This window comes from Panthera uncia (genome assembly GCF_023721935.1).
Source record: "Panthera uncia isolate 11264 chromosome A1 unlocalized genomic scaffold, Puncia_PCG_1.0 HiC_scaffold_17, whole genome shotgun sequence".
In the NCBI taxonomy this organism is placed as follows: Eukaryota; Metazoa; Chordata; class Mammalia; order Carnivora; family Felidae; genus Panthera; species Panthera uncia.
This window is the reverse complement of record NW_026057577.1, coordinates 14210896-14225048: the sequence shown is the minus strand read 5'-3', so window position 1 is coordinate 14225048 and position 14153 is coordinate 14210896. Positions and strand designations below refer to the sequence as shown.

Here is a 14153-nt window from a genome sequence, read left to right as displayed (position 1 = left end):
ATACACATTCCAACTTTTTATTCTCCCCATTTTTGAATAACGCTTACCTATTAATTTAAAAATATTATAAAAAAGGAAGAGCAAGGTATTTAGGAAAATTACTCAATGCTTCCTATATTTTACCAAATATAAATACAGAAATTCTCTATTTTAAAATGTCACATATACTTTAAGTCAACTAAAATTGCATAAATATTACTTAAAACAGTACCATGCTAAAAAAAAAGTCACTGCATGATTGTTTATTTAAAATATTATGACTCTGATGTAAATACATATGGGCTTACACAATTTATTACTCATATAAACCCTCAACGAAAATGCTTAATTGTTCATCCACAATGCTTTTTTTTTCTATTAAGCATAATAAATCTTCTATCTCATTGAAAGTGTTTAAAGCCGTTTGAATCTTGATTTGTGAAATTACTGAAAAATAACTTAAGCTTAACTGTATCAAACAACGGCATTGTTTGCAATGCTGTCACAGATTTCTCCATGGCAAAATAGTCACATATTGTTATTGCACAATTATAGATACAGGTTATTATGTGCACATGAACTCTCTACATAATTAATGACAGTGTTTTCACTGCAACTAGCTTAACACATTTAAAATTATGAATACAATTTACAAAATCTTTAACAATATACTTTTAAGATAAAAGTATCCTGAGGATATTACAAAATTCATTTTACCAGCCCTTCATTTCTTCACTTTGACTCTTTAATTTCCCAGATAACAGTTGTCCATATTTTGTTACATAAAAATGTTTTTATAGTTCCTATTAACAAAATATATTTAAGCTAAATAGTATATAATTGTCCCTTAAACACTTAGTCCCATCTGCTTCCAGTCTCCTTGGCTAAAATCAAGTATTTATCAAGTTTTCTATAATTTTTAACCAGAAAAGGTATAGCACAGAACAGACAGAAATAGGTTTAGCACATTTAAGTTAAAAGCATTGTGCATTTTTAATATTTTGGTCATATTTTATAGTAAAATAATATATTTTGGCAAAAAATAATAAAATATAAGGTTTAATTTATTTTCTATTAGTGGTAGATCTGGCGGGTATTTTACATTTGTAAATATCATCTATTTAATTTGACTGTCTTCACATTTGTTTCTAAAAACACTGCTATAAGGTGTTCAGAACTTTGAGACTAAAAGCACCTAAAAAGGAAAAAGAAATGTAAGTAAAATGTTTGGTGCTCAAAAATCCTTTGACAAATTTATAAATTTACTTTTAGGTGTCTCTTGTATACCAACACCGAATCGTTATTGCCTGCTAAGACTTAACTGATTCAAGATAATCTTTAAAATAATAATCTTGGATGTCTTCCTGAAATTATTTGAAAATCAGGATGGGAATTCAAAACTTAAGAACAAAAAAACATGAAAAAAAAAAACAGTTGCAAAGAAAGTTGCTATTCTAGTGGCAGTAATTATTATGGCACAAAAACACATGAAAAGACTTGTAGTTTTCTCTGATATATACACAAACTAAGTTCAAGTAAGATGTATAAGATACATATATACACACACACACTGGGGCTTCAGTAAGGACACTGAGGAGAACTTTATATAATAAGACTAAGGTCCTAATGACAGTTTTTAATGAATATGTTCATTAGGTTTTTTATTCTTACCCAATTATCATTTATCATTAATTAATAGAAGAGTTTGAGATGTTTATGTATGAAAAAGGAAGTAACAGTGGTGAGTCAAGTGATGACTGATGTCAACTGCCTTTACATAAAGGGTATTTTTACTGTTAAATAAATTCATACAGAGATTTCTGCAGAAGAGTTTATCAACAATAAGGAAACGAAAGTCCTTTAACACTACGACATACTCAGCATAACATACTATAAATATGTACTATTACAGTATTACTTATACATTCTACTTTAGGTAATATAGTCTAATTCTGAATGACCTTGTTAGTTTTTAAGGCATCAGTGCATCCAGGGCAAAGCTCCATAAAGTAAGTATGAAACCAAGAAAGCATTAGTTTATCTGTGGCAGAGACAGAGTGATCAGTGGACACTGTATGTGTTGGCCACTTCCAGGGAATAGGTAATCAATTATACACCCGATTGTCAAACTGTCAGAGCATAAATTTCACATCATTTTTCAACACTTCATTTAGTGGGCTAAACTGATCCGGCAGTATCCTCATCTTCATTGTACCATCGGCTCCACATGAGAACACGTGGTTTGCTGGCCCCGTCTCAATCTGCATCACTCCAGTTCCAATGTTCCGGAAAATGGACTGCCGAGCATGTTCATTGATAAAAGTGTGGAGAAGAGTAAAGGTAGACAGACTCCAAATCTAAAAGATATTAGAAACAAAATTAAAAATTGACGTTGATGATTACATTAAAAATCCAAATGAAAATTTTAAGCCGGTTTTCTTGTGCAAAGAAGGAATTTCTAAAACAAATATGGAAAAAAAAAATCTGTGTAGGCCTAAGGTCATAACCTTTGGATACTATGTTGCAATTTCCCAATTCCCTTTGATATTATCACATTCTTCAAAATCTACTCATTAAACAGAAAGGTAATTTAAACCTTGCATTGGAGATGAGAACTTAGGTACTAGGAGGTCAAGTGTACACAGCTAAAGAAACTTGTAATATTGTAGGGACTACAATTAAGACTTCTTATCTTGGGGCACCTGGGTGGCTCAGTCGGTTGGGCGTCCGACTTCAGCTCAGGTCATGATCTCACAGCTCGTGACTTCGAGCCCCGCGTCAGGCTCTGTGTCAACAACTCAGAGCCTGAAGCCTGCCTGAGATTCTGTGTCTCCCTCTCTCTCTGCCCCTCCCCCACTCATGCTCTGTCTCTGTCTCAAAAATAAATAAAAACATCAAAAAAAATTTAAAAAAAGACTTCTGATCTCTCAGCAAAGCTTGTGCTGTGTAGTTTATAATGGGGTAACCCCTTGTAATACCCAGCAAGGGATTAGACCCACTGGAAAGAAGGCCTCAGAAAAGGAAAAACTATGTTCCACCCGCAAGATAAATTATCACATCTTCAGCAAACTTAATTTACTAAGATTTTCTCTTTTTAGCCCCTACCACAATAAATGCAACTATTCCTAAAGTAAGTTACTTACAAAGTAATTTATAAGCATGTTCAAGTATGTGACGGACTTAACTGCTTTTAGGACATCCATTTTAACTTTAGGGAAACCAAAATAGTTCTGATTTTTTGAGATCCCTTTTTTTGGAAAACTTACTTTTTCCTAAGAAATTCATTAGTACCTATTACTCTAGATTTGATTGTTAAGTTGTGATTCCTAAACATGTATTTTTTAAATGTTTATTTGTTTTGAGGGAGAGAGCACACATGTGAGCAGGGAAGGGGCAGAGACAGAGTGGGGGAGAGAGAATCCCAAGCAGGCTCCATGCTCAGTGCAGAGGCTGACTTGGGGCTCGATCTCACAACTGTGAAATCATGACTTGAGCTGAAATCGAGAGTCAGACACTTAACTGACTGAGCCACCCAGGTGCCCCAAGTTGTGACTTCTGAATACTATGCAGTAAACTTTCAAATCTGTTTTTACTTGATTAAATAATAAACCTCCGAATCAGAGCACAAACTAATCTAAAGAACTAATCTAAAACCTAATACAACTTGTTCTAAACTGAAGGCAGTTCAAGAAAGAAACTAGCTTCAAACTGAAGGAAAATAATTATGTATGGAAGTTAGTGTATACATTTGATTTTAGGAAAAGCCTTTTCAGGGCACCTGTATGGTTCAGTCGGTTAAGTGTCCAACTTCAGCTCAGGTCATGATCGTGTGGTTCTTGACTTGGAGACCCACAATGGGCTCTGTGCTGATAGCTCGGAGCCTGGAGCCTGCTCTGGATTCTGTGTCTGCCTCTCTCTCTCTCTGCCCCTCTCCGGCTTGCACTCTCTCTCTCAAAGTAAATAAATAAACATTAAAAAAAAAGCATTTTTAAAATTCCACAATTCTAGTTAATTATTTTTCTGGCTGGCAATTATGAAAACAATATGCATGTTGTAAAAAAAGTAGCCCAACTTATTATTTCTTTTTCTTTCTTTCTTTCTTTCTTTCTTTCTTTCTTTCTTTCTTTCTTTTCTTTCTCCTTCTTCTTATTATTTTAATGTTTGTTTAATTTAAGAGAGAGAGAAACAGAGCGTGAGTGCAGGAGGGGCAAAGACAGAGGGAGACACAGAACCCAAAGCAGGCTCCTGGCTCTGACCTCTCAGCACAGAGCCTGAAGTGGGGCTCAAACTCACCAAGTGACTGAGCTCAAGTTGGTCACTTAGCTGAATGAGCCACCCAGGTACCCCCAAACTTATTCTTACTTAGTAGTCTCACTAGGGGTTAAATTAATGGATTCTAAGAATGTAGACTCCTTCAGTGGGTTGCTGGCCATTACAATAACTTAGGGAGTAGTCTAAACTGACTTACCCCTAGAGATTTTTCCAAGTGTGGCCAGAGGACTCTCCAACAAAACTGTTAGGTATGTACTGTAAAAATGCATACTGGTACCTAGCAATAGTACTTCTGGGATGGGATGCATTTAATAAGCTGCTTAACATTTTAAAAAACCTCTAAGTTTTAAACACGGTGGAGTGTGAGAAGCACAGGGCTTATCTAGGTACGTCCCTAACTTCTGAATCAGGCACTGAGTGGCTGGACGCTAATACTATATAAATGAAAAAATGGACAGTATTCAGGATAAAGGAAAATATTACTGCATTTCACAGTATCTGAAACTGAATTTGGTAACTCTGAAAATGGGAGTCAAGACTAATTCTAATGTTTGAAATATGTTTTATCTGTGGAAAATCAAGTGCTTTTGCACATTAATTAAGCCTATTTGAAAACTGAAAAAGAGACAATTTCAAGTTAAATATTTCATTCATTAAAAGATTTATTAAATAGCAACAAACATACTGCCTACAAAGGAGTTAGTATTTCTACTACGTAAATAGAATGGTATCAATACGAGTAAACACTTAAGGTTTCTGAAGATTTCTCTTCATTTTGTAGACACTGTGGCATTACCATATTTACCTTTATGTTGCCTTCAGCAGATCCTGTAACAAAGTACTCTTCTGTTGGATCAATGGCAATGGCTTTAACAGGAGAATCATGGCTCTGGAAAAGCTGCCTCTGCTGTCGTTGACGAAGGTCAAATGCACACGTAAAGCCTTTTCTGCCACCTGATATTAGTAGCTGGTGTTTTGGAGCATATGCTAAAACAGTAGCTCCACTATCATGGCAAGTAAAAGCTGAAAATTAAAATTGAAGTAAATCATGAAGTAAAACCCATTTAACAGTGTAAGCAAGAGACTTCTGACTTCTGGCCAAGGTAGAATGATAGATCACCAGATTCACCCACCTACCTCAAACCATTTAAAAAATTAAATGATATACAGGAAACAATGGTTGGAGACAATGGACACCAGGCAAAGAAAAATGATCTCTAAGAGATGGGAAGCAAACTGGGTGAGCCATACGACTGCCCCTGTTATTGCCTATGGAGGGTTTTCTGGCCATGGCGCAAGGGGAACCCGAGCTGGTCTGGGTTCCTGTTTCCACCAGTCATAGTGGAAAACCTCTTAATTCACAAAGGACAAAACAGAATACTCAGAAGGGTTCTGCCTCAGAAGCAGGTAAAATTTGTAATGCCTGGCATCTAATAAAAAACCAAGAGGCATACAAAGGAGAAAAATACAACCCATAATGAGAAGAAACTCCATCCAATGAAACTAACCCAAAAATTACACAGGTGATGGAATTAGTAGATAAAGAAATTAACAAGTCATTAAAAAAGAGATACAAATAAAAAAATCCAGAGATTAAAAACTACAATATTCAAATGAAACATGTACTACATGGGGTTAAGAGCAGATTAAACAATGCAAAAACAAAAATGGTGAAACTTGAAGGCATACCAGTATGAGAACTAACAAAAATACAATGAATATTTTTTTCTTAAAAAAGAAGTGGATCTTAATAAATCTTAAAGAAAAAAAAAAGCCTGTCAATAGCTCAAAGACAACATGGCATAATGATGAAGAGTGAAGATTTGGGAGTTAGACTGTCAAGATTTAAATCTTGGTTTTTGCATGGATTTCAATATATACCTTAGGTAATTTTTTTTTTTAACTTATGTCTCAGTTTCATCATTTGTAAAAAAAAAAAAAAAAAAAAAAAAAAAAAAGAAAAAAACCCAGCCCACCTAATAGGTTTCTGTGAGGATTAAATTAGTTGACATATTTAAAACATGTACAGTTCCTGGCATATACTAAGTACTCAATAAAATTTAGTTACAATTACTCTAAGAATCTAAAGAGAAAATTACAGGGAAAGATTCTTTGAATGTGACCAGCACTTAGAGATATAACTTGCACAGAATAAAATGCTGAAATTCTAACTCGTGATGAAGTTTGACTAATGGATACATCTGTGTAACCATCATGCAGGTCAAGACACAGAATGTTTTCATCATCCCAGATAGTTCCCTCATGCCTTTTTGCAGTCAACCCTCCTCTCCCACAAAGGCAATCACTATTCTAGTTTTACCTCCGTTCTGGAACTTCACATAAATGGAATTTTATAGTACATACTCTTTAGTGACTGGCTTCTTTTCATTCAACATAATGTTTAAGAGATTAATGAATGTTGTCACATATATCAGCAGATTATGCTTTTTTTTTTTATTGGTTAATAGTATTCTATTACATAAATAGACCACTTTCCTATTGGATGTGTTTGTGTTCCTTCTAGTTTGGGGCTGTTATAAATAAAGCTGCTAAGTTTTATTACATTAATATATTAATATAATTGTATATTATTCCTATACAAGTCCTTTTGTGGATGTGTGCATTCATTTCTCTTGGGCATATATGTAAAAGTACATACTGCTGGATCATGCTAGGTCCATGTTTAACTCTATTAGAAAATGTCAGTTTTCCATAGTAGCTGTATCATTTTAGACTCAGCAAATCATGAGGGCCCCAGGTTCTTTATACTCTCACCAATACTTGGTATCCCAAAATCATTAATTTTGGACATTTTACTATATAGAGTAGTATCTTATGATGATGTTAACCACATTTCATATGCTTACTTGCCATTAATCATTTTAGACTCAGCAAATCATGAGGGTTCCAGGTTCTCCATACTCTCACCAATACTTGGTATTCCAAAATCATTAATTTTGGACATTTTATTATATAGAGTAGTATCTTATGATCATGTTAACCACCTTTTCATATGCTTACTTGCCATTAATATACTGAGAAGATGGTCATTTTTTAAAGTCTTGAATATATCATTTCTTTCATGGATTATGCTTTAGGTATTGTATCTAAAAACTCAAGACTAAACCCAAGGTCACCTAGATTTTCTTCTCTATTTCCTTCTAGAAATTTTATAGTTTTGAATTTCACATGTAGATAATTCACATTAAATCAATTTTTATGAAAGGGGTGAGGTATGTACCTAGGTTCATTTTCTACATGTTGCCATCCAATTGTTATAGTATATTTTGACCACTATGCCTCCAATGAAGTGCCTTTGTACTTTTATTAATGATCAGTCTATTAAATACGTATGGGTTAATAAATGGGCTCTCTATTCTGTTCCATGATCTCTATTCTAAAGCCAATAACATGTGTTTATTACTGTAGTTTTATAGTAAGTCTTGAAATCAGTAATAGTGTGAGTCCTTCAAGTTTGTTTTTCTTCAGGGGCGCCTGGGTGGTTCAGTCAGTTAAGCATCCAGCTTTGGCTGAGGTCATGATCTCACAGTTCGTGGGTTGGAGCCCCACGTCAGGCTCTGTGCTGACAGCTCAGAGCCTGGAGCCTGCTTCAGATTCGGTGTCTCCCTTTCTCTCTGCCCCTCCCCCACTCATGCTGTTTCTCTGTCTCAAAAATGAATAAACAAAAAAAAATTTTTAAAGTTTGTTTTTCTTCAGTATCCAGTATTTTAGGTCTGTTGCCTCTCTATAGAAATTTTTATTTTTATTATTTTTTTAAATGTTTATTTTGTGTGTATGAGAAACAGAGAGAAACAGAGAAAGAGGGAGACAGAGAGACAGACATACACCAAGCAGGAGAGGGGGAGGGACAGAGAGAAAGGCAGACAGAATCCGAAGCAGACTCCAGGCTCTGAGCTGTCAGCACAGAGCCCAACACGAGGCTTGAAGCCACAAGCCGTGAGATCATAACCTGAGCCAAAGTGAGATGCTTAGCCAACTGAGCCACCTAGGCACCCCCTCTACAGAAATTGTTAGAACCAGTTCGCTGGTATGTACAACATAGTTTCCTGGGATTTTGACTGGGAATGTATTTAATCTATAAAGTTAGGAGGCAGTGGCATGTTAATAACTTTCATTGAGTCTTCCAATATGTGTATATGGGCTATTTCTCCATTTATTTAGATCTTTGATTTATCTTTTTTATAGTTTTCCCCAACAGAAGCTATACATATTTTTTTAGATTTATGCCTCAGTATTTCATTATTTTGGGTGCTGTTATAAATGGTGATTTTCTAAAATTCCAAATGCCAATTGTCCATTGCTGGTATATATGAAAGCAAGGGACTTTAGCATGTTGACCCGATATCCTGTGACTCTACTACACTTACACTTTAGTTTCAAAAGTTTTTATCTTATTTTTGTTTTGTTTTTTTGTATATAGTCTTCAAGATTTTCTACATAATCAGGGTGCCTGTGTAGTTTAGTTGGTTAAGTGGCTAACCAGCTCAGATCATGATCTCACAGTTTGTGAGTTTGAGCCCCATGTTGGGCTCTGGGCTGACAGCTCAGAGCCTAGAGCCTGCTTCAAGTTCTGTATTTCCCTCTCTGACCCTCCCCCGCTCACACTCTGTCTCTCTCTCAAAAAAAAAAAAAACCCAAACATTTAAAAAAATTAAAAAAAAATTTTTTTCTAAACAATCATGTCCTCTGTGAATAAAGGCAGTTTTATTTCTTCTCCTCCTAATGTACACCTTTTATTTCCTTTTCTTGTCTTACTGCATTAGTTAGGACTCCGAGTACCATTCTGAACAGGAGTGGAGAGAATGGGCATAATACTGTACAATAACTGATGCTCACAAAGATGACCTGTGGCTATCAGATTCAAAGTAAAAACATATGATTTTTATATTATCTGTGTTCCACTGTCCTTCATGAAGTACAGTGCAAAGTTAATTATATATGTTGTACTTTTCTGTTTTTAAACTCTACGCCATCATGGGCAAAATAAACCTCACAGGCTAATAAGTTTGTGTCATTAAAGACAAATTCATTAAAAAATTAGTTTATTGATTTTAGTCAAATTCTTGACTTTCAAAATTTGTAAAATGCTTTCAAAACTTACCATGGACTAAACTATTGGCAGGTGCCACAAGAGTATCCCACAAACATATATTTCTGAAAAAAAAAAAAAAAATTACCTTTGAGTGACACAAAAATTTAACAACAGAATAAAAAGTAAGCTTGTTTCATATAGTTACATAACATTCAAACCTTGCTCTAACAAAAAATTCAAATACAAGTAACCAATATATTTATGTATGGTTAATTTTTACACAAAATTTTAAAAACTACTAACTTACAAAACTGATTAACTCTAGATTGACATGTATTTACAAATAATACTGTATGAAGTCTGAACATGGGAAATACCTTTTGTATCTGCTCATTTTGTAACCTAACAGATGGCAAATACCATTAGCAGGATACACTGAATTTCCCCGAACACCAATAAAACTTATTTCTGCTCTGAATGGGAGCACTTTTACTCCGTTCTATGAGTTACAGAAGAGACACAAATATATGTAAGGATTTCTATGGCAGATGGGCTGGAGACTCCATATTCTTACAATCCAATTTCTAGTGCAAAGTGAGGCCTCACAAATAAATGGAAAAACTCAGCAACCTCAGTAGACATTTACCTCAGAACTCAGCTGTGTGAGGGAAGTAAAACACGGGGGTGTGGAGACGGAGGCAGGAGGAGACATTTTCTTACCTATTTAAGGTTTTGGGGGAAATGTGGACAGGCTGCCACTTACTATCTGTCGTACAACTCAAAGAGGTCTTTGAGTTTCTCGTTATCATGAAACACTGGTAATATCTATCTAAGAGAGCCACTGTGAGGATTAACAGAAGAGCAAGGTCAAGAAATAATGGTTCTTTCCTTTGCCTCAAGCTTTCTTAACACATAAGGAATAATATGGAGAAAAATTAATTTCACTATCAAATCATTTTTCTCTTTAAGTCTTAAAGTAAAAAACATCAGAATATTAAAAATACAGAAGGAACGGATGTTGTTTTTAATGCCACCAGAATTTCCTTGTCCTTACAATTAGAACACTAAAAATGCTCTAAGAAGGAAATCTTTATAATAAAAATATTGAAAAGCACAATTCTGAAAACAATCTTGAGATATAAGAACATAAAGCAAATAAGAAATAAAGCTGAGCTATAGAGACACACACTTACATTTCAGTTACAATCTCTTACCTATTGTCAGTTGAAAGACCAGCTGTAGCTATCAAAGAGGAGGAACTAACGAAGACAAAATCATTGGCTGTTTTGTTATGACACTGCCAGGTCTGGAATGGTTATGAAGAAACAAATGTTATTGCTGTCAGTAACAATTTTATAACCAAGTGGATGCATTCACCAAAAGGGATCATGTAATGTGTGGCTTACTTAAATCCCCTTGTATCTTTTTTTCACCCTGAACTTGTAGACAAGTTTCAAGAGTAAAACAGAGAATTCTCATATATCCTTTACCAAGATTCACCAATTTTTAACATTTTGTCACATTTGTTTTGTCCCTCCTCCTCTTTCCCTCTCTCTCTCTCTCACATGCACTTTCCCTGGACCATATAAATAAGCTGCATTATAAATTCTTATGAGACCTTTTGCTTTTGTTCATCTAAAAGTTAAAAAGAAAACAAAAGGAGGTTAAACGTTAAATATTTCTTAGAATATTTGTGAAAATTTGTCTCTTAGAAAAAAACCAGAATTTTAGATTATCTGAGAATGAATTATTTTCAGAAATATTTAAGCTTTTAAATAATTTTTCAAATATGTGAATAAAAACATATTAAGAGTCAACAAATTCAGAAATTTTACATTTCTGAATATTCCAGTAACAGTGACTTAATATGAGAGGTTTAGCAAATTATAAAGTCTTCCAAGTTTTATGTGTTCAGATATTTCTCTTCAAAGAAAATGACTTAAGTATGTCAAAATTATCACATCAAATATTTTTCCTTTGAGTCACTTCCCCATTCCATCTGACCATCACTGGAGCTGGATGATCATAAGTCCTTAAAACAAACAAAATGTACTTTAACCCCACAAAGCCAATAATGTACATTTTCAATCCAATTTATCTTTTTAGATGTTAAAAAAAAAAAAAAGGCAGCCCCTTAGGGAATGTAAATTTACATATTTAAACCTTATGTTGGTTTTCTTTAAAAAAAAAAAAAAAATTCTTTTCAAATACCTCACCAGCCCTCTCTGCTTTGCTTGCTTTTACTTAGATCGGTACTGTATTCCAGAATCTAACCTTGAGTGAATTACCAGAACCTTAACCCATTTCTTGATTTTTTTTTTAATAGGTACTGCTTAGTCCTATAAAGGGCTTCACTAAAGAATATATTAAATACAAACTCAGTGGGTTTTTTTTGCCCCCAAACTCATTGCTCTGTGAAGCTACAGGAGGTTCATGAAGCTTGTGCAGTCCTGAATAGAGATCATCAGTTGTTTCTTTCTTTCTTTTTTTCCAAAGACATAGACAAGAAAATAATAGTACCAGCTATCACATATCCTTTCCACTTTGTTCACAGGGGACCAATTGCAGAAAAACCACAGACTGATGATCTGATGATCACTCTTTTTACGTATAATCTTTACTGCAGCTCAGTGAGGCTGGAAAAGGGCTTGAGTAACCCACAGGTCACATGGGTCTCTGGAGGTACCATGTTTGTTCTATACAAGTTAGTCTTCCAAGGCACTAGAGACCAAGACCTCACAGATTAATTTTCACATAATACAAGGACAGGAGTTTATAGTAAAGTGACTGAATACACAGAACTACATTTTGGCTTTAATATTTATTGCCTCAAACATATATTCTTGTTTTCCTTAAAATAAAAATTGAAAAAAGTTTAAAGGTAAGAAAATTTGGCTTACCAGGTATGGCTTAGGCATGCTTCCAGTTACTGGACAACATTTCCAGTTTGTCTGATACAGGCTTAAATATCCATCAGCATCAACTATTCCAAACTTAGAGAAAAAAAAAATTTTAAGTATTAAGTACATATCTACCCATACCTTCACTGTGAATCTCCTATTTTGATCTTAAACATTTAATTGATAAATTGACTTTTACTTCACCTACACATGGATCTAGTCCAGAAAAACATTTAGCTGCTGCTTAAAAAAAGTTCCAGGTGACACAGAAGAAACAAACAGACACATTGTATTATACTAACCAACAGCATAGTCTATATATTCTCTAAAAGTACTCAAAAAATAGGATACTGGATTTACACATTAAGACATGTGACAAACTTTTAGGGTATATAAAATAGAAAAGTGTTCATTTTCAAAAAGACAAAATAAGGACTTCTAGAATATTCAGTAAGGAAAACATGCAAACAACAGTAGAAAGTAAAATGAAACACAGATTTTTACAGTAAATGAATTCCTACTATGGAAACTCAAGGTAATTTCAGAGGGAAAATGTCAAAATTATACAATGGGGAAGTATATGTCACAAATCTAGAAGGATGAATAAGAGTAAACATTTTTTTCTTTAGATTACAAAAATAATGTTACTTAACAGTTTATAAAATAAATGTCTATTCTGAACTCCTGCCTTCTCCCATCTCCATATCTGGCAACTATTAACAATCTAAGGTGTTCCATTTCAGATTTATTCTCTGATTATTCAAACATGCACACATATAGGGTTTTTAAAAAAAAAAATTAAAATAATAATAAATACACAATTCCACAATTACATTTTTGACTTATTATGGCCATCTTTTCACATCAGTACATTTAATCTACTTCATTCTTGTGCTGTATTACACTATATAGTTGTATTATAACTTTTGAAAACTTCTCCCTTATAGTTTCTAATTTTCCTGATTACAAAGTGCTGCTTTAAATATTCTGATACATATATCTTTGAGTATTTAAGTACAATATGTATCTAGAAATGGGAAAGCTTTATCAAATGACATCATTTAAAATTGGCAGATGAAGGGGCACCTGGGTGGCTCAGTTGGTTAGGCATCCAACTTTGGCTCACGTCACGATCTCACAGCTCATGGGTTTGAGTCCCTCATTGGGCTCTGTGCTGACAGCTCAGAGCCTGGAGCCTGCTTTGGATTCTGTGTCTCCCTCCCCTGCTCATGCTCTGTTTCTCTCACTCTCACAAGTAAATAAACATAAAAAAAATTTTTTTTTATTGAATAATAAAAAAGAATGTAGTATCTTCCTGAAAATTGTTTCTCACAGGTCATTTACTCTGCTTAATGCCTATTTTAGGCTCAATGAGTTCTGGTAGCCCATTTCTGTTCATAATTGACAAAATGATCAGCATTACTGTCATCTGTTCTATTTACTGTAGTAGCCTTGCCTACTAAGGGAGATAGCATGCTTAGTTGTTATGCTATTTGGCTCCATCATGGCCAAGGTAAATGAATGGTAAGTTGACTGTTAAATATACTCGGGTAGGCAATGGAAAACAGTTTTCTGTGCTTTAAAATAGCGTATGTGGAAGGCTATACTGAGTGTTAAGTGGAAGGCTATACTGAGTGTTAAGTCTATAGAATAATTCAGACTGTAGAAGGTACTGAACGGCAAGGTAAAGAATATTGGCTTCAGGGGCACATGGGTGGCTCAGTCGGTTAAGCGTCCGACTTCAGCTCAGGCGGTCCGTGAGTTCAAGCCCCGCGTCGGGCTCTGTGCTGACAGCTCAGAACCTGGAGCCTGCTTCTGATTCTGTGTCTCCCTCTCTCTCTGACCCTCCCCCCATTCATGCTCTGTCTCTGTCTCAAAAATAAAGAAACGTTAAAAAAAATTTTTTTAACAGAATATTGGTTTCATATATAATAAGGAGCCTTGAAAGG

The 14153-nt window shown here is 34.5% G+C and overlaps 1 protein-coding gene across 3 annotated transcripts in view; it reads right to left on the bottom strand.

The window, feature by feature from the left end:
• Positions 1-885: 885 nt before the first annotated feature.
• Positions 886-14153, bottom strand: part of DMXL1 (Dmx like 1) — a 132766-nt gene continuing 119498 nt past the window's right edge. For all 3 annotated transcript variants that reach the window (XM_049648429.1, XM_049648427.1, XM_049648428.1), the window contains 5 exons: positions 12205-12297; positions 10519-10610; positions 9374-9426; positions 5057-5274; positions 886-2336 (listed from right to left, as the gene is read on the bottom strand). In XM_049648429.1, the coding sequence (XP_049504386.1) occupies positions 2112-2336; positions 5057-5274; positions 9374-9426; positions 10519-10610; positions 12205-12297 (681 nt within the window). In that variant the 3' untranslated portion in view covers positions 886-2111. The remainder of the gene's footprint in view (positions 2337-5056; positions 5275-9373; positions 9427-10518; positions 10611-12204; positions 12298-14153) is intronic.